The 27,205-nt window shown below is 47.9% G+C and overlaps 1 protein-coding gene and 1 pseudogene across 1 annotated transcript in view; one reads left to right on the top strand and one right to left on the bottom strand.

Moving 5' to 3' along the window:
• Window positions 1–15,616: 15,616 nt before the first annotated feature.
• LOC111767090 (U1 spliceosomal RNA) lies at window positions 15,617–15,763 on the bottom strand (annotated as a pseudogene).
• A 9,188-nt stretch (window positions 15,764–24,951) lies between these two features.
• PSAP (prosaposin) overlaps window positions 24,952–27,205 on the top strand; it is a 33,898-nt gene continuing 31,644 nt past the window's right edge. The window contains exon 1 of the mRNA XM_004470574.5: window positions 24,952–25,135. Within this exon, the coding sequence (XP_004470631.1) occupies window positions 25,096–25,135 (40 nt within the window). The 5' untranslated portion in view covers window positions 24,952–25,095. The remainder of the gene's footprint in view (window positions 25,136–27,205) is intronic.

Raw genomic sequence — 27,205 nt, 5'->3', positions numbered from 1 at the left:
GATTATGCCCACGTTACAGAGGCTGGGGGGCTTGGGGCCTGCTGGCACCGGGCAGGGACTCCGAGTGTTTGTTGAATGAGCGGCAGGGTGGGGTGATGGGTGGGGGTGGGGGCTGGGGCTGGGGGGTGGGCCCCCTCCTGCGGCTCTCTCTCCCCTCTCTCACGACCATCTGTCGGTTCATTCCACATCTGCTGAGGACCTACTATGCTCCAGGAGCCTGGGATACAGGGACGAGTGAGCCCCTGGGCAGGTACAGGCTCTGGGATGCTGTGGGACAAGGGTGTCCCCTGTGGATGCGGGACCCACTTGCCTGTGGGATTGAGGAAGTTTTCATAAAAGGGGGGTGCTGGAGCTGGATCTTGCGGGGTTGGGAAGGAGTTTGGGAGGCTGGGCAAAGGGCACGGGCATCCCAGCCCTGAATCCACGCTCCTTCCCTCCTCCATTTAGCCCTTCACGCCATCATTCTGCAAATGTCCCTGGAGTACCTACGATGTGCCAGGCCCTAAGGAAATGGGGAACACAGTAAGATTATCTCACCGACGTTCACATAGGAGAGAGTAAATAAAACATATATTGCGGGTAAGCCCCCAAATAAACTACTGCAGGGGGATGGATAGAGAGTGAGGCCTCCCTGCCCACAGTGGGCTGCAGGACTGGGAACCCCAAACTCCAGTCTAGAGTAGGAAGCAATTTTCAAGACCCACTGCTGGCCCCCCACCCCACCTTCCAGGCTGTGTGCACAGCTTCCGGATGCGTGCGAGGCTTGCAGGTCAAAGGACCTGGGGGCACTGTGCTCGCTGGGCTAGGAGGGAGTCGGGATTTGAGTCCCTTGATCCACCGGGACCCTTGATCCACCCTGGTGGCCGGTTCCCATTGGGTACAGCAAGGGCAGTGCTCTAAGCCAGCTAGAGTCCGAGGCGCCTACTCTGGGCTTTCAACTCCACCTTCTCCGGCCACATGACTGTGTGCCCTGCTTCCCTCTGCCCCCAGGGCTGGAGTTCCCAGGGCAGGGACCCGGCGCCCAGAGGAGCCTCAACGCCTGTGTGGACCACGACGCCCGGGGCTGTTGGTGGGTGGGGTGACTTCCGGTCGGGATGGTAGACTGTCACCCCACACACACACACACCCGCCTGCTGAAGCCCATCCCCAGCCCCCGTCCCTCCACTCTGGAGGAGGACCCAGAGGAGGACGGGAGGCCGAGGCCAGCATCGGCCGGTCATGCTGGCTGGGGAATGGAACTGGAACAAGCACTGTCACATCAACTGACTCATGGGGCACCCCTACCCCCCCCACCACGTGCCCTGTCCTGCCCGTGAGACTGAAGCCCTTTTCCAGAAAGCCTGGCCGGCTGCCGTCCTGGCCGGGGGAGGGTGGCACACACAGCTGCTAGCCCTGCCTGTGGCCTTGTCCCTGGAACTCCCAGAGCCGAAGCTGGATAATCACTCCTCCTCTTTCTGTGAGTCCTTGTCTTTAGATAGAGATTAAATGAAAACCCAATTTAATTTTTCTTAGCAGATTATCCCTGGGCTCAAATCTATGGAAAATTGTTGCCCAGGGAGTCTAGAAACTTGGGTCAGTTCCCAGCTCTAGCCCTTTGCTGGGTGACCTAGAAGGAGTCCCTTGCCCTCTCTGGGCCTCAGTTTCCTTTTCTGTACAAGGAGGCCTTGGACTCGGGGGCTCTCCAAGGGGCTTTAAATTCTATTTTAGTGGGTGTTGGTACCTTGGGGCCAGGGTCTCCTCTGCCCAGTCGGGGCTCTGGGGCGTCTTTGCTGGTAAGGCAGGCCAGGGAACCAAGGGAGAGGCAGGTTTTGAGTGTCTGTCACTTTCTGAAAATGCTGACGTTTGACTTGGGGCCCTTGGGACCATGTTTGTGACTTAGCATGTGATCCACTGGCTGCCGCGGCCCGCACAGGGCCTCTCAGCCGCCTTCTCGGCTCTGTGGCATGGAGAGCCGCCCTGTGGCCTGACCTCCTGGCTGGGCATGTGACCCGGGCTCCGCTGGGCACCGCGAGTGTCCTCACGACCTCAGAGGGGCCCGAGGGGCTGGGCTGGCCCCGTGGGGCGGGCGATAGCCCCGAGTGCCTCCAGAGAGTCCTGGTTTATGAAGAAGCCCCCTCCCTTTTGAGGCTCCAGGAGTGTGGGCAATAAGGTTTTTATGAAATCCTAGGGGAAAGGATGTTTACTTCTCTCTGAGCTTATTCACTGTTTCTCACATTTTGTTGAACATATACTGCTTTGGTAATCAGGAAAAAAAAAAGACTGTTGTTACTGTTTTTCAATGCCATGCCTGAAACCATCATCAGCACCCACTGCGCTGCCCAGCTCAGGATTTTTTTTTTTTTTTTTTTTGAGATTCCAGCTTTTCAAATTCCTTTCAGGATTTTTTATACAGATCCTGGCACTTGCGGTGGTCAGAGTCAGACCTGAGTTGAAACTCTGCCCCCACCCCCCTTTCCTAGCTTCTCTGAGCCCCATAAAAGGAATGATCATAACGGTCAATCTTACTCAGCATTTGCCTTGTGCCTGGCTCTCTTTTAACCACTTTACATGATTATTTAATTCTCACAACAACCCATAAGGACAGAACTGTTACCCCCATATTACAGGCAAGGCAATCGAGGCACAGGTGACCCAGATAGCCCGCTGTGGGCCGGGGAGTGTCGGAATCGTCGATCCGAAGGGTATCGGGAATGAAAGACAAAGAGAGATTGGCATCTGGGGATCTGAGAGCACCGAATCCTCAAGCTCATCAGACAAGTTTATTGATCACAGGGGCTTCCTTTTATACCCCGTCAGCCCATTAAAGCAGGCAAATAGTCCTAGTTAGTTATGTCCATTACATCAGCCCATTCCAGTAAAAGGAGATACACATCTAATGTACAGGACCTACACGATTACACCTCTAGGTGCGAAATCCCCGTGTTCTTTAACACTATTCTATAAACAAGCCTGTAAATCTTGTTGCCCACTTTGCCTTGTTTCACCTGAACGCACACATCTCCTTGCTGGCCTTGTGACCTGCATGTCAAGCCATGGTGACAGCATGTCTCAGTGGTCAAGGAAATAACTTGCTTAATGGAAACAATGTGCCTTTGTTTCCCCCAGGGGAGCCCACCCCAGGGCCTGCATGGGCTGCATCCTAATTTGCTGGCGGCTCGCCGGGAGGAGGTGAGGGGCAGTGAGCAGAGCGCATAGCGCCCGGCACGCAGCCGGCTCACCCATCCCTCACTCCTTCTAAGGGCAGAGCAGGCCCACGTAGGTGCCCAGGGACATGGAGACACCTACACTGTGGGAGCACGGGGCTTGGGGCCACCGTGTCCCCATGGGGGTCAAGAGCTGGATGGCACCCGGACGACCTGCATCCAAGCCTCTCACGGTCCCATTGGGGGTGGGGACACCACAGCTGGACAGGGGCAGCATCTTGTGCCAGGCCACGCAGCTCACCCAGGAACCAGGTCTCCTGACTCCTCTTCGGGGCCCATCTTGGTGGACCCCAACCTCCTAGATCAGAAAAAGCCCCTGCAGGAAATGCAGGGGGCAGATACCTGCCATCGTGAGGCCGCGGGCTTGCAGAGCAGTTCCTCGGCACCTGCAGGGGGTGGTCATTGGACGGGGAGGCTCACGGGGGCTCCTGTGGTTGCGGGCAGACGAGAGGAAGCAAGAGCCGCAGCACCAGAGCCAGCTCGCCAGCTCGCCAGCAGCTGGCTTTGGGAGGGTTGGGGCCGGTGGGCTGGGGCTCTCCTTCCCCCAGGTTGACGCACTGCCACTCCACCCACTGTAGCCCCGGGCTCACCCGCACCAGCGGCAGTGAGGTGGGCGGAGCATTGAGGCTGCCCGGTGGTTAAGTTTGGGGGGAGAGGTGGGCAGAGGGTTGATGTTAAAAATTAAATATGTGTACGGACCACTAGTGCAGGATTTTAAAATTTTATTGAATAAAGGCTATGATTAGAAAGAGAAACAAAAACACTGTTATTGAGATGTAGTTCATATACCACACAAATGGCCCGTTTAAAGTGCACGTTCACTGACTTTTCTGACTTCTGCATCCATCACCACAACGTTAGGGCATTTTTATTACCACAGAAAGAAACCACTGGGAGTGGATGTGGCTCAAGTGATTGAGCACCTGCTTTGCACGTGGAGGTCCCTGTGGTCCCAGGAGCCTCCTAAAAAACAAACAAAAACAAGCAAACAAATGAAAACATCAACCGAGGGGGGCCGACGTCGCTCAGTGGTTGAGCACTGCCTTCCTGCATACAAGATCCTGGGTTCAATCCTTGACCCTGGCACCTCAAAAAAAGAAAGAAATATAGAAAGAAAGAAACCCCCATCTCTTTGCCATCACCCCCTGCCCCAATCTCTCCATCCCCTGCATCCCCTGGTCACCTCTAGCCTACTTTCTGTCTCTGTGGGTTTGTCTGCTCTGGACATTTCCTACAAATGGAACCATTCATACCCTGTGGTCCGTGGTGTCTGGCTTCTTTCAGGCAGCACGATGCTTTCAAGGTTCCTCCAGGTTAGGGTTTGTATCAGAACTTCCTTCCTTTCTCACACTTAAATTTGTGTGTGTGTATGCGCAGGATTTTGTATTTTTTAAAAATTTCCCATTTTAACCACTTTTCAGGATAGAATTCGGTGTGCGGTTTACATCCACAACGCTGTGCTGCCACCGACACCGTCCATGATCAAAACTTTTACTTCATTTCTTTTTGTTGCAGAATAATATTCCATTGCCTGGACAGACCACATTTTGTTTCCCCGTTCCTCAGCTGATAGACCTCTTAGCTATAATAATGAATAATGCTGCTATGAGCATTTGTGTACAAGTTCCTGTCTTGCCATGTTTGTTTATTAGGGGTATAGTCCTAACAGGGGAATTGCTGGGTCATATGGTATGTTTAACTCTATGTTTAACCTTTTGAGGAACTGCCAGACTGTTTTCCAAAGCGGCTGCACCATTTTGTACTCTCACCAGCAGAGTCTGAGTGCTCTGGTTGCTACCCTTCTCCCCAGCACTTATTATCTGTCTTTGAGATTACAGCCATCTTAGAGGGTGTGAAGTGTCATCTTACTGTGATTTCCCTCCCCCTGCCCCCAGACAGGGCAGGAAATCTTTAGTTCATCTTCTAAGAAAAAACTTTCATTATGGATATATATATACACAACATAAAATTATTTCCCATTTTAGTCTCTTTCAAGTAAATAATTTAGTGGTATTAATCACCACTTCACCATCTCATGGCATTTTTATTTTTATAAGTCACTGGGGATTGAACCTGGGACCTTGTACATGGGAAGCAGGTGCTTAACCACTGAGCAACACCCGCTCCCTGAAGTATATTTAATAACCTCACAGTACCTTCTCATATACAAATGATCAAAATGGTTTTCGAGAAATAAGTATTTGATAATCTGGCCTTTCCTATGAGGAATGACCCCACTCTGGCATTTTTTTAAAAAGATTTATTTTATTTACTTATTTCTCCCCACCCCCTTGTTGTTTTTCACTTGCTGTGTCTGTCTTCCTTGCTTCTTTAGGCAGCACCACAAGCTAAACCAGGGACCTCCGTTGTAGGAAGGAGGGGCTTAATCACCAGAGCTACTTCTGCTCCCTACTTGGTTGTGTCTCTTGTTCTGCTTTTCCTTCCCATGTCTCTCGTTGCATTATCTTGCTGCAACAGGTCACCATGGCCGCCCATCACACCAGCTTGCTGTCTTCTTTAGGAAGCACTGCGAACCTCTGCTCCCAGCTTTATTGCGTCTCTCGTTATGTTTTTTCTTCTTGTGTCTGTGTGTCAGCCTCTCGCATCTGCCTGTCACACCAGCTCACTGTCATCTCTAGGAGGCACTGGGATCTGAACCAGCAACCTCCCATGTGGTAGGCGGCAGCCCAGTTGCCTGAGCCACATCTGCTTACCTCCTGTTAGAGAAAAATGCTACTCACTGGGACACGGAGACTGACACGATTGCAGGCAGGACGTTTATTGGGAAGCTTTCCCAATGGAAGGGGTCTAAAGAATAGACCTCAGCCCCCCACCTGCATGGTAGGGGTCTGAAGAGAGACTTCAGCCGGCTCCAGGAAGGTGGTGGGTGTGACTTTATACAGTACACCAATAGGCAGGTAAACCGAGTACAGCCTGGGGTCAAGTGGCCAGGGGGAAGTGGCTACAAAGTCTTGGAATGTGGGTGGGGTTGGTGGTGCCTGGGGTAAAGGTCCTTATCTGCCCTTATCTGCTCTACTTTTAGTTTATTTTTGGGAGGGAACCGGCTGCCTTCTAGCCCCCACAGGCAGTTTGTGCAATGAATGGGAATGGAGTCACAGCGTTATGACCTGTTAATTATTGTAAGGGGAAACTCTTTTAACACCTCCATTCTGGGCATTTAAAACGAAGATGTTTTTGTTTCATCCACTAAAGAGTAATGAAATGTACTAAAAAGAATATAATGGGTCAGAATAAATCAACTCATGCACAAGAAACTCCTGTACGATGATTTGTGGTTGCTGAGAATATTCAGCACATTATTTCAAAGTGGCAAATTCTGAGCAATCTAAAAAAAGAGAATTCAAAAGTGGCAACTACATTTGCTGATAGGTTTATGTGGGACACATGCACAAAACCCCCATCTTTTTCAGTGTGTATGCCAAGAGTTCATCATCAAAACAAGTCATTTTGGGGGGGCCGATGTGGCTCAAGCAGTGGAGCACCTGCTTCCAACATGGGAGATCCCAGTTCAGTTCCCCTGCCTCCTAAGAAAACAAACAAATAAAAAAATCTCACATAACAATTCAGGGGAGCAATGTGACTCAGTAGTTGAGCTCTGGCTTTCCACTTATGAGGTTCCAGGTCCAATCCTCCCAGATTCAGTCAGGCCGGGTTCAATCTGCCCGTTTCCTCCTACAAAAATAAATAAATAAATAAAAGTTATTTTGTTCATTACAGTGCAGGAAACAACAGAAGGAAAGACACTTTGCTGGTGAGCAATTGAAAAGCATTTTGTAAAATGTCCATGTCAATCTGAAACGGAAGGCCAGGCGTCCAGTGCCTCTGGCCTAGATTGGCTTGACCCCTTATTTGGTTGCAGCGGTGCCAGTGGGAGCTGTTTCCTCTATACCTTCTGCTGGCTTCTTCTCTTCCTCTTCCTCTTCCTCCTCATCCTCCTGGGGATAGAGGTCCTGGTATTTCGGCATGCATTCCTCCATGGCCCAGAACTGGTCTACACAGTCTGACCCCTTGACATCCTCCTTGCTGTAGCAGAAGCAGGAAAAGGCTGACTCGAACAGTTCCCCATCGGGGCCACTGCCCTTCCCCCAAGGCATGGGCAGGTCCAGTTAAGGTCTCCATTGGCAGAATCAATCCGTGTCCTCCCATGGAGGATTGCTGGGGCCCTCCACCAGCTCTGCATTGCTTGGAGTTTCATGGTCTTTGGTTACAAATGTAATTCAATCCTTCTCTTCTTGCTGGCAGTAGGAAGGGCACAGCTGTTCCATGCTCTGACCTTCATGGCGGTTTTGATCTGCATTTCCCTGTGGATAAGGAGGTTGAGAATCTTTTCATGTGCTTATTGGCCTTTAGTCTATCTTCTTTTTAAATAGGTTTAATCTTCTTTCTTCATTTTTTGGTGGGGAAATACCTTTACATAGTTTGAATTCTAAAGGTTTAGCACTCAGGAGCACCTGAGGGCTGCAGAGACACACGGGTTCTGTGGTCATGGCAGGTGGCTCTGGAGTTCGGTGCCTTGCCAGTGGGCCCTGGAATTTGGGCTCCTGAGTGTCATGGAGTTGGAATCAGATGTGACCTCTCTACACATGCCTCTTCTGTCACTTTTACTGAACCTGTAGTTGGTGCTGGGGTTGGTGTATGCTCAGGAGACTTGAATCTCTGGACTGCCCATGTGCCAGCTGAGACCTGAGCCTCAGCAGAGTTGCAACACCTACTCTTTGGTTCGTTGGACTTACCCAGGTCAGCTAACAGGGAGGTGGGGATGGTCAACCACTATATGAGGGAATCATCAGCCATGTGGGATCTAAGCCCCTTCTCGATTTAGAGGTGAAGTGGACATCACCATCCCAGGGTTCAGAGGATGCAGGAATAAAAGATGGATTAGAGTGGACTTATTCTACTATAAAACTATTATGACTCTAGCAATAGAAGAAATTATATCATTGATGTGGAGGCAGTGCCCATGGGAGTTGCTGAGGGCAGGGAGAGGGAAGCAGAGGTGTGATGTGAGGGCATTTTCGGGACTTGGACTTGTCCTGAATGATAATGCAGGGACAGATGCAGGATATTATATATCCCGCCATAACCCACTGAATGGACTGGGGGAGAGTGTAAACTACAATGTAAACTATAATCCATGTGGTGTAGCAGTGCTCCAAAATGTATTCACCAAATGCAATGCATGTGCCACAACGAAAAAAAAAAGACAGAAATTTGAAAAACAAATTATTTGTAGATACAGATGCTAACAATCACTTTAGGTAGACAATATTTCTTATATATTATGCAAATTTTAGTAGACTAAAGTTCATCTATGTAGGAACTTTATTATAATACTGATCAACAAAATTTTTTGTCAACTATTCATTGTGGTTGCCACATTTAATATGAACCATTTACTCTACAAATAATAAAATATAATTCTAGACATAAAAAATAAATAAAATAAAGAAGAGAAAATAAATAAATAAAGAAGGGTTAGTAAAACCGCTTCCTTCCAGCCCTGCTCTAAATTCTTCCAGAGATAGTCTTTGCAAATTTAAACAAATATGTATACATGTTCTTTTCTCCGCACCCCTCCAACACAAATGGAGAATATTAAACACTTCTTTGCACCTTGCTCTCCCATTTTGTATGGTTATATATTTCAACGTTGTCTTCGTGCTGAAGCTGGGCTAGTAAGATAGGGAATCAATAGATGGATCTGGAACCTGGCAGAGGGTCCACGTGGACATCAAAAACCCCAAGATAGCTGCTGCAAGACCGCCCTCCCCCTGCCCCAAGATTCTGCCATTCCGACCAAAATTTCCTCCAGCAGCCAAGGGAAGCCAGGAGAAGCCCTGGGTGTTTCCCAAGGACTTTATCATTGGGCCCTCTGGGGGACTGATGAGTGGGGGTAATCAATCAAAACAGCAAACTGCTGGAACTCCCCCCCTGCCATTAGCAAAGGGGCGGAATAATTAATGGTTTAAAAAGCAAGTGCCAAGCTCTTTTACTCTCCTGCCTTCACGTGTCCTGGTGCCAGTACCAGTACCGGTCCGTGTGCCTGTTCCTGCCCTCTGGGCCCTGCTTTTGCCGTTTTTCCCCTGCCATGATGGCCACGCAAGTAAAATCCGGGTGTTTATAATCTATAATGGGGAATTGTAGCCTGTAAATCAGCCTCCTTTATTACTTTTCAGCCCCTTCCTCACTACCTGGGACCACTGCTCTGTTACTTTCTCCCGTTTCTCTTCCCTCCCTACCTTCATAAATTACTGGCCTAGTTCACCCGGCGTGCTCTTGAAATTCAATTCTGCACCATAGCCAAGAACCTAGACAAAATCCGGTTACAATGCCGTAGGAGCCATTGGAGATTCCAGTGCCCTTTGGCTGGTAGCTTAGCCAGCCCCAGGACCTGGAGGCTTTTGGAGGCACGGTCTCTGGCAGGGTCGAGGAGGAGGCCTGCTCTGCTGGGATCCGCCCCCTCCAGGGAAAGTTGGGGACAGACGAGTGGGGAGTGGGACAAGGTCTTGGAGGCTGAGGCTGAAAACAAACCTTGTGGTGCCCTTGGGAACCCCTCAGGCGGCAGTCAGGAGTCGCTGGTTCTCCCTGGTGCAGGATTTGGGTCTCCTATTTAAAAAAGTGTCAAGAAGAACAAACCCTTATCATCTTCAGGGAAGGTGGGAAGAGAGATGGCTCAGAAACCATTGACTACTGATCCCCACCTGGACTGAGGCCGCCTAAGGACAGGAGGACATGTCCTGCCACATACCCAGTGCCTGGGGCAGGGTTTAGCCCAGAGCTGGTCATGAAGACATATTAGTTGATTAGTGTTTGAAAGGGCGACTTTGACCTTGAAATAGGCTCATGCCCCACCGCGGGCACAGCATTTCCTCCAGTGGCACCACTCTTTCCAGCCGGCAATGTATGTCCATGCTCCCTGGGCGGATGGAAAAGCCACGGGAGGTGACAGCCAGCAAGAAGCAGATCAGGGGGTAGATTCCAGGTGCCCTGACTTCAAATCCAATCCCCTCTCTCTAAGTCAGGGGTTCTTAACCAGGGGTCCCTGAGCTTGACCTGAAATTCAAAAAAACATTATTCTTGTGGGGACGTGTTGGTGTGGGTGTGATATATATAACACAGTATAGTGTGGACTTAGTAAGAGGAGTCTATGGAACAAAAAAAAATAAGAACCCCTGCTCTGAGTAAAACTTCCAGGTGTGGGTGGGGTTGTGCTTTGGGGGCACTTAGAATCCAGTGAGTGTGGCTCACTCCAACCTTGAACAGAATGAAGAAACGCCTGAGACAGGACCAGACGCCACAAAGAAACCTCAAGAGAATGAAAAGAGCAGAGGTACCAGCCTCCTTGTTTCCAAGGATGTTTAAGTACAGAGATCTATCCTGAGCCAAGAGTTCACGGTCCCCACCTGTGAAGGTGGACCTCGGTGCTGACCTGGCCGCCAGAAGCCCAGCCGTGGAGCGTCTTGATGGGGTGTCCCAATCCCGATGAAGGACCAGGGTCCCAGGCCCACGTGGCGGACTGAGAAACGTAATGTTTTCAGTGCCCAGAGCTGATGAACCTCCTCAACAAACTGACAAGAGCCAAGTGCAGAAACCTTGAAATGTGGGAGGGTTTGGTAGGTGGAGACAGCTGATAAATCTGGAGAACTAGAATGCAGGAGAGCTAGGTCCGGTCCCAGTTCTCTTATTTGCTTGCTGTGTGAACTGGTTAAGTCACTTCCCCAATTCGGGTTTATTGAGATTCTTGTTTTAGAGTCCACAGATGGATACTGGAGGTCTCTGAACCTCCTGAAAACATCTGCAAAATGTTGCATCTAAGCGTTTTTCTGGCAGAGCTTTTGCGGCCGTCATCAGATGTTCAAATGAGCTCTGACCTCAGTTGCAGGCTTTCTTGGGGTGACTCAGCAGCTCCTGTCTGCCTCGCTGCCCCTGCTGCCGCTGACTCACCAACGCACGCTCTTTCATCCCCTGCTAAGCCTCTCCAGAGCGCTGGGATTGGCATGGGCAGCCACAGTCCCGTATGGAATACTCGAGTGAGAGCCACGAGCCTCCAGCATAGACCGGCTGCCTGGGGCTGGCTCACCCCCAGTCCAGTTAACTGTGGCCAGGGTGACCGGACCTGAGCATTAGAGATCCCCCGGAGGGAATATGGTCGTAGCCCAGGCTCTGTGGTTTTCCCAGAGGCGGGCAGGGAATAACAAGCCCCTCCTGTGGCCTTTCCTCTCAGCCTGTGTCTTTCAGTTCAGTGTCCTCAGCCCCTAGTACAGGCCTGGTATATAATAGGTGCTCAATAAATGTATTGCTAAGACAATAACGAAACCACATGATAGATGACTCTTAAGACGTGAACAAAGTACCGTGGGAGCACTGAGAAGGGCGTCTCTGCAATTCCATAAAGAATAGAAAAGGCTTCCATCTGGTGGTGTCCCTTGATTGGGTCTTGAAGCTTGAATAAGAGTTCACCAGGGAGAGAGGAAGGAGAGAGAATTTAAGAAGGGGAGGGGCTATCTGCAGGAGCACAGAGATGTGAAACTGCAGTACTCATTTAGGGAATCAGGGACTGTGGGATGGAGATGGAGGACAGGGCTGGGGAGTTGGAGGGTAACAGAGACTGCAAAGCTGGGTGAGGGCCAAGGCTTTAGGTTCTGAAAAGAAACGGTCAGAGAAGTAGGACGACAACCAAGCAGGCAGGGATGGCGCCCTGGCTCAGTGCGCCATCCAGCTCCACCTTTCAGGACTAAGGCTGCCAGGGGCGCTGCCTGCTGAGGGCTCCCAACTGCACCCAGCTCCAGGAATCACCCTCAGCCAAAGGGAGCCCCTCACCCCAGCTTATCTTCCCTTCCCTGGTCCCTATTATATTGCGGTGCAAAGGCCCAGCCCCCTTCCCTCCATTGAGGAACGCTCTGCAGGGCCAGCCGTGCCACGTGGGATGCCACGTGGGATGCCACGTGGGACGGGCTGAGGCCTCGGCTGCCACTTCATTATGGCTCAAGGCCCCCTCTGCCCTGTCCTGCCACCCTCACTGCCTCCTGGGGTTGGTCCTGAGAGCACTCCCTGATCAACAGCCTCAGAGCTGTTTCCCAGCCAAGACAGCTAGCAAATACTTTGATCAGCCGTAGGGCTGCCTCGAGAAGCTGAGCTCGGTAGTGGTGTCTGCTGTGGCGGATGAAGTGGGGAGGGGGTTGCCACCCCTGCCGAGGGGTGCTGTGGTACTGATGCCGACGTGGGGGAGAATTGTAGGCGGGAGGCACAGACCCACCGTGCCAGCGGCTAAAGGGGATGAGGGGACTTCACAAGTAGGAATCCACTGTCTGCTTTGGACAAGCGTTGGGTGGAAGGGTGAGCTGGGATAGACTCAGGAGGGGAAGTAGTAGATATGGCAGTTGCAGATGACTGAAGTGTGTCCACGAAGGGAAGGGAAGAGAAAGCACAGTAGGTGAAGTGAAACTCAGGAGTGAGGAAAGAGTCCTCTTAGGATGGCAGAGACTTGGGCTTATTTGTAGTCTCATGGGGAAGAAGAGTCCGTGAAGGGGGAACGGAGGGGCAATTGATGGAGCCAAGTGCTCGAGGGATGATATTTAAAATATTCAACAACTGGTAGGGCATGGACACTGAACAATCAGAATGGACAGGCTATCAGTTCTGTCCTAGAGGTCACAGGGGCGGATAATAAAAAACACAGGTAGATTTAGTGGCTGATCTTCAGCCTCATAAAGAAGAGAAAGGACGTTTCCTCCTCAGAGGCAGGAGGGGTAAAGCGGGAAATGGGGATGAAGTAGCTAAAGATGAGTTGATCCAGGTGTCCATTAACTATGAATGGATAAACAAACTGGTTTATTCACATGACAATATTATGCAGCTGTAAGAAGAAATGAAGTCGTAAAGCATACGACAACATGGATGAACCTGGAGCACATTATGTTGAGTGAAGCAAGCCAGGCACAAAAGGACAAACATTGAATGAACTAAATATGTTGTATAGCATAGGGTATGATTCCACTTTTATAAAATGTAAATATAAATCAATTTATAAAGGTGAAATTAGATTAGTGGTATGTAGGGCTGAGGAAGGACTGCTAAGGGGTGTGGAGTTTTTCTTTTTGGAATAATGAAGTAGTTCTAAAAATTTTTTGTGATGATGAATGTACAACATTGTGATTATATGAAAAGTCATAATACTGCATGATTCAAAAAAATTTTTTATATGTATCCAGTACATTCATGTAATTGAGAAATGGATGTTTGTTTTTTTTTAATTTTTTAAAAAAGATTTATTCATTTATTTCTCCCCCCCCCTCCCTTCATTGTCTGCTCTCTGTATGTTCTTCTGTGTTTGCTTGTCTTCTCATTAGGTGGCTCCAGGAACCAATCCTGGGACCTTCTGGAGTGGAAGAGAAGTGATCATTCTCTTGCGCCACCTCAGCTCCTGGTTTGCTAAGTCTCTTATTGTCTCTCCTCTGTGTCTCTTTTTGTTGTGTCATCTTGCTGCACCAGCTCTCTGCATTGGCTGGTACTCCTACACAGGGTGGCACTCCTGCATGGGGTGGCACTCCCATGTGTGCCAGTGGCACTCTGCATGGGCCAGCTCGCTGCACTGGGCCAGCTCGCTGCACTGGGCCAGCTTGCCTTCACCAGGAGGCCCTGGGCATCGAACCCTGGACCTCCTATATGGTAGATGGGAGCCCAATTGCTTGAGCCACATCTGCTTCCTGAGAAATGGATGTTTTTTAATTTTTTATATTTTCAATTGCTAAACGTACAAAATAAAGTTAAAAAAGAAAAGAAAAGCCATTGGTTATACACTTTAAATAGATTGTATGGTATGTGAAAATATCTCAGTAAAAGTGCTGAATAAATAAGTAAATGAATAATTGTGCAAGAATAGCCAGAGGTAGCAGCTATGTACAGCAGGGGAAGCATAGAGAGATTGAAAGGTGAAGAATTTTCTTGTTTATTTGTCTGTTTTTTATCATTAATTTTGAAATAATGAAAATGCTGTACTAATATTTGAAGTGATGAATGCACAAATATGAGATTACACCAAATGCCATTGATTGTATATTTTGGATGAATTGTATGCTTTATTAATATGTATCAATAAAATTGATTTGTTAAAAAAAAAAAAAGATGAGTTGAGGGCTTGAGTACTGTAGAGGAGACCTGGAGTGTAACAGAAAACTCAAGATAATGAGGGCTTAAAGAAGACAGGAGTGCATTTACTAAATAAAATCTGGAGGTAGATGGTCTTGAGTGGGTATAATCATCAGGACACCAGGCTTCTATGTTGTTGTTCTGTCATCCTCAACAAGTCTTCCACCTCATAGTCCAGCATAAGATGCTGGAGCTCCTGCCATTATGTCCACATTCTGGCCAGCAAGAAGAAGAAAGGAATTTTACCCAGGGTTTATATTTAGCTTGTACACAGTAGTAGAGCTGTATCAGTAGTTAAATTATTGAGATATCTCTTTATTAGTTGAAATGGCTCAACTGACACTCATCCCCCCACTGATTTATCCACTCTGGCTCCTCCCCTGGGACTACCCACTTTACCACTACCCAAGCTTTGTCAGGTCCTTCCAGGATGTTCCTCCAGCACTGTGGCCAGTGTCCTGGCAGTAGCAGTTATTAAATATTTGAATATTCTCCTGGATGTGTGCCTTACTCTTTTTTTTTTTTTAAACAAATCAATTGTATTGGTACATATTAATAAAGCATACAATTCATCCAAAGTGTACATTCAATGGTATTTGGTATCATCACAGAGTTGTGCATTCATCACTTTAATCATTATTAGAGCATTTTTGTTATTTCAATAATAATAAACAAAAAAACAAGTGAGCAAGAAAACTCTTCACCCTTTAGTCTCTCTGTTTCCCCTGCTGTATATAGCTGCTATTTCTGGCTATTCATGCAAAATTATTTATTCAGCAGTTTTGGTTGTTTTTCTTTTTTTGGGGGGGGGAAAGAGCAGATGCAGTCCACCAGCAACACAAACTATGCAGTCAAGCTTCCCCCATGGGGAAGCAGACGTGCCTCTACTGAGAGAGCGTCCGCCTACCACATGGGAGGTCCAGGGTTCAAACCCAGGGCCTCCTGACCCGTGTGGAGCTGGCCCACATGGAGTGCTGCCACACACAAGGAGTGTCCTGCCACGCAGGGGTGTCCGCTGTGTAGGGGAGCCCCATGCACAAGGAGTATGCCCTGCATTGAGCTGCCCCATGTGGGAAAAACGTGCAGGCTGCCCAGGAGTGGCACCGCACACGGAGAGCTGACGCAGCAAGATGACGCAACAAAAAGAGGCACAGATTCTTGGTGCTACCGAGAATTCAAGTGGACACAGAAGAACATGCAGTGAATGGACACAGAGAACAGACAATGGGGTGGGGAAGGGGAGAGAAATAAATAATAAAGTAAATCTTAAAAAAAAAAAAAAATCCCCTATGGGAAATTGCAGGGCTCAGCAGGTCCCCAGTGCAACGGATCAACCTCGCCCCAGGAAAACCACCTTCGTGATCATGGTGTCTCCCCTGCCAGATAAGTATAAGTCAGCAGTTTTATTGAGATATATTCACATACCATATGATCTATCCAAAGTGTATATCAATGGCTTTTAGTATCATCACCACAAAAGTTTTAGAACCATTTCATTACTCCAAAAAGAAAAAAAACTACACCCCTTAGTGTGACTTTCCCAGCCCTACATAACCACTAATCTAATTTCATCTTTATAAATTGCTTTGTATTGTTTTGTATTATATAAACAAATAATACGTTACATGACATATTTAGTTCACAGAAGCACAATGATACAGTATTTGTCCTTTTGTGTCTGGCTTGCTTCACTCAATGCCCTCCAGTTCATCCATGTTGTCATATGCTTTATGACTTCGTTTCTTCTTACAGCTGCATAATATTCCATCATATGAATACACCACAGTTTGTTTATCCATTCATCGGTTGATGGACACCTGGGTTGTTTCCACCTTTTGTCAATCATGAATAATGCTGCTATGAACATCAGTGTACAGATGTCTGTTTGTGTCACTGCTCTCAGTTCTTCTGGGTATATACCTAGTAGTGGTATTGCAGGATCACATGTGCAGTACCACTTTTAAGAACAATACCCAGAAGTCACAAAATGGGCTACTGTACTTTAATTTCAATGACCAGAATGTAGTCTTACGGACAGGCTTAGCTGCAAGGGAGGCTGGGAAATGTAGTCTTTATTCTGGGTAGCCGTGGACCCAGATATAAATAGGGGGTGTAATTACTATCAGGAAGAAGGGGAAAGGAAAGTTAGGAGACAGTAGTGGACTTTGCCACAATGGATTGCTAATTAGTTGCTAAGCAGCACAGAGGGTAGGGCCAGGTGAGTCCTGGATGGGATCAGCGATTTCTCCAGCAGCCCAGGGGAGGTGGGGGTAGAAGAGGAAAAATCAGGGTTTGTCTGCCTAAGGCTGGAGATTGGAGGAGAGGGGTCATTGGGAAGGTCCTTTCAGTGGTGGCCTGAGGAGTTAAAACTGGGCCAGAAGGCTATGGAGGCAGGAGGGCTGAGAGGAGAACTTGCTGAGGGGATGCTGGAGGGAGAGGGCACCTGAGCAGGTGGGGAAGCATCAGGGTTTGCACATAGCGATGGGGCCATTCCAGGACATGGGGCCGTGCTGGGGTGACCGTTGGAGAGCCAGAGTGGAGCTTTAGGGCCAAGCAGGTGGGCTGGTCCTTCACAGCAGGGGTGGCAGCAGTCGTCCTGGCCAAGAATTGTTTTGGTTGTAGACACAGTAACAGAATGAAGCTCTCTGGGACCAAAAGGGGATTTATTGAAAGGAAATAGCAGATGGTGAAGGAGAAGGGGATGGTCTCAAGAGGTCCCAGTTACCAAAAGTAGAGTCTCATATGGGATTCAGAAATGGAAAGCTGTCAAGAACCCTGCCAGGGGGAAATGGACTTGGCCCAGTGGTTAGGGCGTCCATCTACCACATGGGAGGTCCGCGGTTCAAACTCCGGGCCTCCTTGACCCCTGTGGAGCTGGCCCATGCGCAGTGCTGATGCGTGCAAGGAGTGCCATGCCACGCAGGGGTGTTCCCCGCGTAGGGGAGCCCCACGCGCAAAGAGTGTGCCCTGTAAGGAGAGCCACCCAGCGGGAGATAAAGTGCAACCTGCCCAGGAATGGCGCCACACATGGAGAGCTGACACAAGATGACGCAACAAAAAGAAACACAGATTCCTGTGCCGCTGACAACAGAAGTGGACAAAGAAGAAGATACAGCATATAGACACAGAGAACAGACAACTGGGGCGGGGGTGGGGGGGAAGGGGGAGAGAAATAAATAAATAAATAAATCTTTAAAAAAAAAAAAAGAACCCTGCCAGGGTCTCTGGTATGGCTCATATTTCTGAAGAAAAATATCTTTCAAGTTCCCTGAAAACTTGAGCTAACAGCAGGATAGAGGTGAAGGGAATTTCCTGCCCTACCCCTTTTAAATATTCCTATGTTAATTTTTTTTTCTTTAAAAACTGTTAAGTAATCTGTGGACATTGTAATGTGTCAACTAAGGCACATAGGAGTTAACCCAAAGTAAGTAAACTCTTCTCCCCATCTCTGACTCCCTGTCCCTCTCCTCACTGAAAATCCCCCCACTTCTGAGAGACACGGGCAGGAGGGCCTTGGCTCCCCCAGGGCACCCCCTCTTCTGTGTACTTTGAACCAGAGGACCGTGGAGCTCCTGCGGAGGCTCTGTGGGCCCCTCTGGGAAGTCAGTGGCAGGGTTTAAACAGGAACATGAGTCCTGGGCCCTTCCTCTGCCGGCTTCCCTCCTCGGCCCGTTTCACGCCAGCATTCACTGCTCTGGCCTCCTGCTTTGAAGCTGCATTGAGCACGTTATTTTGCTCAATCTGGTTTCCTTAGTCGTTCCATTATTGTTCAGCATTTGGGATTTTTCCAATTTCCACTATTATAAATGGCCCTTCTGTGAATGCCTGGGATAAAACACCCCTCAGTGTCTGGGTTCTTTCCCTCTGGGGTGTTTAGCCAGGAACGGTACTAGAAGGTCAAGGGCATGAATAGCCTCGTAGCACTTGCTGCCTGTGCACAGATGGTTAAGATATTTTCAGAGGATTTAGGCATCTACTGACTTGGTGAAGAATTATAATAATCCGCTTACTGTTTTCAGGAGGTAGTGGGGTTGAAACTGGAACCTCATACATGGGAAGCAAGGGCTCAAACCACAGAGTTATACCCACTCCCTGATACTCCACTTACTGTTTTTATATTCTTAATTAAAAAAATCTGTCCTTACGGGGTTCATAAGGAGGCAGATGAGCCAATATATTACTGTTGTGTTACAGTAAGGAAATTAAGGCACCCAAAGTTCTCATAAACATTAACACGTTCCTGCAGTCATGAGGGAGGGGATATGAAAATGGAGGCCTGGTTGGTTTGGGCTCTGTCACCAACCAGCTCTGAGCTCTCTGTAACTCTGTGAACCTCAGTTTTCCTTACCTGCAAACCGAGAGCGTAGGCTCTGCAGGTCTCTAAGCTTCCTCGTGGCTTGTGAGCTCTGGTAACCTCTGCAGGGAGCACTGGGTGTGCTGCCTTCCCTGTCAGCGAGGGGCTGGCAGGGTTTGCCCTGTAGCCCACCTCCCTTGCCTTCACCCGGCTGTTGGAGTGGTCTGCCCCCCGCCGGGGCCTCGCCTTGGGAAGCTCTGGACCGGCAGCTCCACAGTCTCCATCTGGCCTCTGAGGCTGAGGCGTGAGGCGTCTGGCTTAGACCAAATCTTTTTCCAACTTTACTCAGCCCCTTCCCAGTCTGTAAGTGATGCAGCAAGTGTCTCCCAGCGTGGTACACACTTTCCCATCCCACCCCCCAGGGGGAAATAAGACCGTTGTGTGGAATAATGGCCGGGGAGAGAACCAAAGACCCCAAGCTCTGTGGGCTGTTCCTCAGAGAAACTATTGATCAAAGTAGGGGTTCTCTGCCTGACGTGCTCAAATGACCGATTTCTGAAACTTCAGGGTTTCGCAGGGAGAAAAAATTCGTTGCTAAGTGCAAAGCAAGGAGAACAGAAGGCCTGTGGCCCTAAAATTTGTTTCCCCAAACTGCAGTAACTCTGATAGTTTTTATAGGATCGAAAGACAGGCAGGTTTATGATGGTCAGTATAATGTATAATGCCTTGAGATGAGAAAGTTAAGGGTGATCTAATTTTTGAGCATGCGCTGACTGAGTACATGCTTAGTGCATTAGTCAGGGTTCTCTAGGGAAACAGAATCGACAAAAGATACCTGTCAATAGAATGTAATTCTAGAAAAGTTTCTCATGCAGCTGTGGGGAAGCACAAGTCCAGGTCCTCAGGCAGGCTGCAACCAGGGCCTGCAGTGGAAGTCCAGTGAGGACTCTTGACGAGTTCTGAGAGACGTTGGCTGTCCAAAGACAAGTGGGAAATTCTCACTCAATGCTGGAATCACTTCCCCTCTTAAGGCATTCAACTGGTTGGATAAAGCCTCACTCACTGCTGATGGCAATTTCCCTGATCAATGTAATTGTAATCAGCTACCTATGATTTACCACTTCAGTAAAGTCAGTGGTGACTAAAGTTCATAAATGCCCTTGTATTGCAGTTAGCCCAGTCCTTGCTTGACCAAACAACTGGGCACAATTACCTGGCCAGGTTGACATATTAGCCTAACATTCACACTTAGTCACAGAACGTATGCAAGAAAATGGCAGCCTTAATATGATGATGGACATAATTTTTAGTATTTTAATGAGGTATAGGTCATTTATAGGTTAAGGTTTAAGTTACTGTGCTTGTCAGGTAGCCAATTTTGGTTAGATCTAGATTTGTTCAGGAATATAGCTTAGGAATTGGGATGGGTTGGGTCTGAGCTGACTCAGGTTCCTTCATTAATAAACATTAAAGGGGAAGCAGATTTGGCTCAACTGATAGAGCATCCACCTACCACATGGGAGGTCCAGAATTCAAACCCAGGGCCTCCTGACCTGTGTGGTGCGCCGGCCCATGCATAGTGCTAATGAGCACAAGGAGTGCCGTGCCGCCACCCAGGGGTGTCCCCCGCGTAGGGGGAGCCCCACATGCAAGGATTGTGCCCCATAAGGAGAGCCGCCCCATGCAAAAAAAGTGCAGCCTGCTCAGGAGTGGTACTGCACACAAGGAGAGCTGATGCAGCAAGATGATGCAAGAAAAAGAGACACAGGTTCCTGTGTGCCACTGACAAGTATGCAAGAGGACACAGAAGAACACACAGCATCATGGACACAGAGAGCTGACAACTGGGGGGGGGCAGAAATTAATAAAAAAAAACTTTAAAAAACAAAACAAAACAAAAAACATTAAAGGGTTGTTCAGTGATCATAAGACTACAAAATCGTAAAACAGGATAAGGGGATACAAGGGGGACCAGTTATGAGTTGTCAGGAGTTAAAATCACCAAATAAAGATACAGTCATTATTGGGAGCTGATGAGGCTCAGTGGTTGACTGCCAATTCCCGGGTTCAATCCCCAGCCCCAGTAAGATACAGTCTTTATTAAAGATCAAGGCATCTGAGTTACAGTTTAGTGAATTTCAGTAGTTTCAGGTATTTACTTTTGGCTATTCTACAATATACTAGAAAATAAAAAGTCATCTATAAAGACCTAAATATAAAAGCCAGGACCATAAAACTACTAGAAGAAAATGTAGAGAAACATCTTCAAGATCTTGTAATAGGTGGGGATGTCTTGGACCTTATACCCAAAGCATGTGCAACAAAATACAAAACAGATAAATGGCACCTCCTCAGAATTAAACACTATTGTACCTCCCAGGATTTTGTCAAAAGGGTGAAAAGGCAGCCCACTCAATGTGAGAAAATATTTGGAAATCACATGTCAGATAGGGGTTTAATATTCAGGATACATAAAGAGATGTTACAACTCAACAATAAAAAGACAAATGACCCATTAAAAAATGGGTAAAAGACTTGAATAGACATTTGTCCAAAGAAGAAATACAAATGGCAAAAAACACATGAAGAAATTCTCAACATCACTAATGGTTAGAGAAATGTAAATCAAAACTACAATGAGATCATTTCACATCTATCGGAATGGCAACTATTAAAAAGAGAACTGTAAGTATTGGAGAGGATGTGGAGAGATAGGAACACTTAAGCCACTGTGGAGGACTGTTTGGCAGTTCCTAAAGAAGTTGAATGTAGAGTTGCGATGTGACCCTGCAGTACCACTAGTGGTTATATACCTAGAAGAACTGAGAGCAGTGACATGGACATGAACAGACATCTGTACACTGGTGTTCATAGCAACATTATTATTATTAAAATTTAAGATTTAAAAAAATTTATTTCTCTCCTTTTGCTTCCCCCCCTGCCCTGTTGTCTGCTCTCTGTGTCTATTTGCTGTGTGTTCTACTGGGTCTGCTTGCATTCTTGTCAGCAGCACTGGAAATCTGTGTCTCTTTTTATTCTTGCCTTTTAGAGATTTATTTTTTATTTATTTCTCTCCCCTTCCCCCCCTTTCCCCCCCAGTTGTCTGCTCTCTGTGTCCATTTGCTGTGTGTTCTTCTGTGACCACTTCTATCCTGGTCAGAAGCACCTGGAATCTGTGTTTCTTTTTTTTGTTGCGTCATCTTGTTGTGACAGCTCTCTGTGTGTGCGGCACCATTCTTGGGCAGGCTGCACTTTCTTTCGTGCTGGGCGGCTCTCCTTATGGGGCACACTCCTTGCGCGTGGGGCTCCCCTACATGGGGGACACCCCTGCATGGCATGGCACTCCTTGCGTGTGTCAGCACTGTGCATGGGCCAGCTCCACACAGGTCAAGGAGGCCCAGGGTTTGAACCGTGGACCTCCCATGTGGTAGGTGGACGTCCTATCCATTGGGCCAAGTCCACTTCCCTGTGTCTCTTTTTGTTGCATCATCTTGCTGCATCAGCTCTCCTTCTGTGTGGCGCCACTCCTGTGCTTTTTTCGCACGGGGCGGTCTCCTTGCAGGACACACTCCTTGTGTTCAGGGCTCCTCTACGCAGGGGACACCCCTGCATGGCATGGCACTCCTTGCACGCATCAGCACTGCGCATGGGCCAGCTGACCACATAGGTCAGGAGGCCCTGGGTTTGAACCCTGGACCTCCCATATGGTAGGCAGATACTCTTATCAGTTGAGCCAAATCCGCTTCCCATAGCAACATTATTCACGATTGCCAAAAGAAGGAAACAACCCAAGTGTCCATCAATAGATGAATGGATAAACAAACCGTGGTCTATTCACATGATGGAATATTACGCAGCTGTAAGAAGAAATGAAGTTGTAAAGCATCTGACAACATGGATGAACCTGGAGGATATTATGTTGAATGAAGCAAGCCAGACACAAAAGGACAAATACTGTATGATTGTGTTACAATGAATCAAATATATTGTGTAACATATGATTCAAAAATATTTGTATGTATCCAGTACATTTAAATGAGAAATGTATGTTTTTATTCAACTGTGTTTTCTTTTTTTTTTAAAGATTTATTTATTTATTCATTCCTTTCCCCTTTACCCCCCACTCCCCACCCCAGTTGTCTGTTCTCTGTGTCTATTCGCTGCGTGTTCTTCTTTGTCCGCTTCTGTTGTTGTCAACGGCATGGGAATCTGTTTCCTTTTGTTGCATCATCTTGTTGTGTCAGCTCTCCGTGTGTGTGGCACTATTCCTGGGCAGGCTGCAGTTTCTTTCGCGCTGGGTGGCTCTCCTTGCGGGGCACACTCCTTGCGCGTGGGCTCCCCTACTCGGGGGACACCCCTGCCTGGCACGGCACTCCTTGCGCGCATCAGCACTGCGCATGGGCCAGCTCCACACGGGTCAAGGAGGTCCGGGGTTTGAACCGCGGACCTCCCATGTGGTAGGTGGATGCCCTAACCACTGGGCCAAGTCCGCCGCCAACTGTGTTTTCTTTTTAGTTTTTGTTTATAATTTCAATTAAATGTAAAAAATAAAGTAAAAAAAAGACATCTTTATAATGATTCATTTGTTAACTCTTGACTCTTGGTTACAAGATTATTGCAGACTGGGAGGTGGGAGAACCCTGCATTTGCCCCTCCTGGGTCAGGAGATCTGGTTCCAGGCCAGGTTCTGTCCCACCCCACTGTGTGACCTTGGGCAAATGCCGGTCCCTCTCCAGGCCTCAGTTTCCCCATCAGTACAATAATGGAAAGCGACTAGATGATCTCTGAGGGCCTGCTCATTGAGATTCACCTTCTCTCCTTTCCTTGTTGTTGGCAGACACTTGTTCCTGGGTTGGGGGTGCAGGGGGTACAATGTGGGGAGGGCTCACTCCTCTGCTCCCAGCCGGGCCTGGATGGACACAAAGCACACCCTGGCCCCAAATCACCTTGGAACCAAAGTCAGCTGTAGGTAGAGGGTGAGGGGTTTTGTGAGGGCCACCTGGGCCTTCCGTTACCGGATTTTATTTACGTTCTTGGCTATGCTGCAGAAATGAATTTCAAGAGCATGTCCAGTGAATTAGGCCAGTAATTTATTCAGGTAGGGAGGGAAGAGAAATGGGGAAGATAACAGATCAGGGGGCCCAGGTAGAGAGGAAGGGGATAAAGAGGATTGATTTACAAGTTTCAATTCTCCATTACAGATTATAAATGCCCAGGTTTACTTGCATGGCCACGTGACAGAGGAAAAATGGCTAGAGCAGTGCACCAAGGACAAAAACAGGTCCAGGGGCAAGAGAGCAGGGTGAGAGAGCACTCAGGCCTAGCAGTCTGCTTTATAAACTATTCCACTCGTTTGCTAATGGCAGGGGAGGGGTTCCAGCTGTTAGCTGTTTTGCTTGATCATCCCAACCATCAATCCCCTAGTGAGGACTCAATGATAAAGTCCTTGGGGAATACCCGGGGTTTTTCCTTGCTCCCAGAAGAAGTCTTTGTTCTGGATGGCAGGATCTTGGGGGGTGGGGGTCTTCCAGCAGCCATCTTGGGGGTTACTGAGATCCACATGGACTCTCTGCCAGGTTCCAGATCCATCTATTAATTCCCTATCTTACTAGCCTGCCTCACTTTCCTGCTCTGGAATGAGGCCAGCAAGGTCCCTGGCCCATTTTTATCTGGGTTCTCAAATTCAGGCTTTGATTCTTGCTGCCTTCTCCAGTGGCTGAGGCACTGCCTATTCTCTCTGCCTCTTACTGCTTAGTCCCTTTCCCCCCATTTCTTCAATTCCAAGGAACCGTAGGGCAAACCGTGGTAGAACCTTGAGAGGGGCTGTATAGAACATTGAAAACCCTGTCTGTGGATCACAAGAACAAGTGAACGTTGAGATGGAAAAGCAGGACACAAATGTAGCTACATGCTGGCCACGGCCAGGCAAATGCTAACATTATTTAGGTGACGTGTGGGTCAAGTGACAAGTTTAAAACCTGACCGTGAGTCCTTGTATAAGTCATTCACGTTTTTGGAGTTTCAATTCTCCCATCAGTGAAAATGCCTATTTAGCAAAAAATGTGAGTCTTAAAAAGTATTTTATAGAGAGCAGATATAGCTCGGTGGTTGAGTATTTGCTTCCCATGTACCACGTCCTGGGTTCAATCTCTGGAACCTTCTAAAAAAAAAAGATACTTTATACAAATAAACCCTAAGGTTCAACCAACAGCCCCGCCCCTCCTTTCTCCTCTCTTCCTCGTTTCCACATTCCTGCTGCGCAGGCGCCCTGCGCCGTGCTGAGTCAGGCTGCTGGAGGAGCCCGGGTAGTTCCGGTGGGGGCGAGTTTGCGCCTGCGCAGTGGACGGCTGCGGGGCAGGGCGGGGCAGCTTTATATTGGAGAAGATCAGCTGACGGTCTGCATTGCAGACTGCGGAGTGGGACGGCATCATGTTCGTTCTCTTCCTCCTGGCCGGCCTCCTAGGCGCGGGTAATTCCTGGGACCCCCAGCTGGGGAGAGGGTCCTCCGTGGAAAGCGGCCCACCCGTTCTGGAGCGGACTGTACCGGGCTTCCCACCCCAGTTGCTCCCTTTGCCCGGGTTCGCGAGGGGCGCGCAAGTGCGCAGGCGCAGGCGTCGGCAGGGCCTTACCCGGGTGGTCGAGGGGCCTGGAGAGGACCTGCTTGTGGCTCCCGGTCTGGGGTGGGGGTGACTGGGCGAGGCGGGTGGGGCCGGGAAGTGGCAGGTTTCTCGGGGCCTGAGGTGCTGGAGTCTCTCGGGACCTTCCCTCAGTCTGCCGTTCCAGCTGTCGGGGTATGGCAGGCGACGCTTCCTCGGCCTCGCAGTTTCTTTGCTGGGCGCACATGATCGCGATGGCTTGGAGTCATATCTAGCAGGACAGAACTTTGGCTCTTGAACTCAGTTATCCTAGAGCTTTAAGGATATTGAAGTTGCAGTAAGCGCGTAAATAGATCGTCTGGGTTGATGTTTATCTTTGCTTACATATTTATTTCTGATCCTAGATCCTGAAGGTGAGAAGGGGTTTTGTGTCCTTGCTTTCCAATGGAGTCCTCATTTCACCTGCTTTAAAATGTCTTGCACTGCCATTGGCCAGTTTTAGCAATGACTTTTATTTTCGGGAAAATCTAAGTACGTGGGAAGTTGCACAGACAATATTCTTAAACCTATACATTATTCAGAAATAGTACTGATTTTTGTGAAAACAACCGCAGGTGAAGAAGGCTGTGTGCTTGGGAGCCCTCTGCCCTCCCTTTGACTAATTCTGTTACGTCATATGACTCTTCATTTTTCTAACCCTTGCCCTCACATTTTCACCACGTTTTAAATCATCAAGATAACCAGAAAGAAGTGAAATGGCTTACTTATTGAAATACCTTACCTTGGTAGTATTGGTATACTTGGTAGTATTGGTATACTCTTGGTAGAGCCAGATTATAAGTCTGGGCATTTTCAGGTAATTGCCTAAGTAAAGGTCTTTGATCTGAAGCCCCATGAAGAAAATAAAACCTGATCATCTTTAACTTTCAGAACCTCAGATTCTCAGTACCAAGTTAAGCAATTTCTTAGTAACTGTGATTTAGGGGCTAACTTCCATTCTAACTCATGCAGCCACCCAGATTTTAGTAAACAGTAACAAAGTGGATGACAGTGTTGATAAACCAAAAAAATAAGATAATTATAGATGAAATAGACTCAAACAATGTTTTTCTCATGTCAGCTTTCAACGATTCCCAATAATGCCTTGACCACCTTAAACTAAGCTCTTTTTTTCTCCCCTGCTTTTTTTTTTTTCTTATTTCTTTTTCTTAGGAGGTACCAGAGATTGAACCTAGAACCTTGTACATGGGAAGCAGGTGCTCAACCACCGAACTACATCCTCTCCCCTTAAATTAAGCTCTTTAGCTTATTTTACTTGTAGACTTTGAAAGTGATCTGCATATAAAGATGTCTTTTGGTTTTAGTCATGAAAAGTCCCAGGTCTGGGGTGGATACTGCTTGTTATTCCATGGTTTGTATAATAAACTAGTGCTAGTCTCTATATTGATTGAGAACAATTTTTGTTTTACAGTATCAAATCATGTTAACAGTGAGTCACTCATTACTCATGAGACTTAGAATTCTTCATAGTCACTCAAATCACCCAAAAAGGGAATAAATTGTTTCTTTGGAAATGTATGTACAATGCACCTCTGGTATCTAGGAGAGCACTGTTAATCAGAATAGTTCATTAATGGGAGTGTTCTCTAATGGCCTTGATCTGGCTTTGCATCACCTTTAGGGTTATGCTGTGGTCGTGCTGATGACACAGTGTATGTACTTGCCTTCACAGCTTTGGCCCCATGGTAGCATTTTTAGAGATGTTACTCCAAAAAATTCTTAATAACATTGATGCGGTATTTGTTGCTAAAAGTCCATGGTGACTGTAGTCAGTGTCTGCTCTCTGGGAGGCTTTTAGAACTGGCCATATCATTATGATACTTCTGCAGTACTAAGGAGTATCATCCTCGATCTGGAGAGACTTTACTGTTGCCTATGATAAA

This window comes from Dasypus novemcinctus, chromosome 6 (assembly GCF_030445035.2).
Source record: "Dasypus novemcinctus isolate mDasNov1 chromosome 6, mDasNov1.1.hap2, whole genome shotgun sequence".
NCBI lineage: Eukaryota > Metazoa > Chordata > Mammalia > Cingulata > Dasypodidae > Dasypus > Dasypus novemcinctus.
This window is presented reverse-complemented; position numbering and strand designations above follow the sequence as displayed.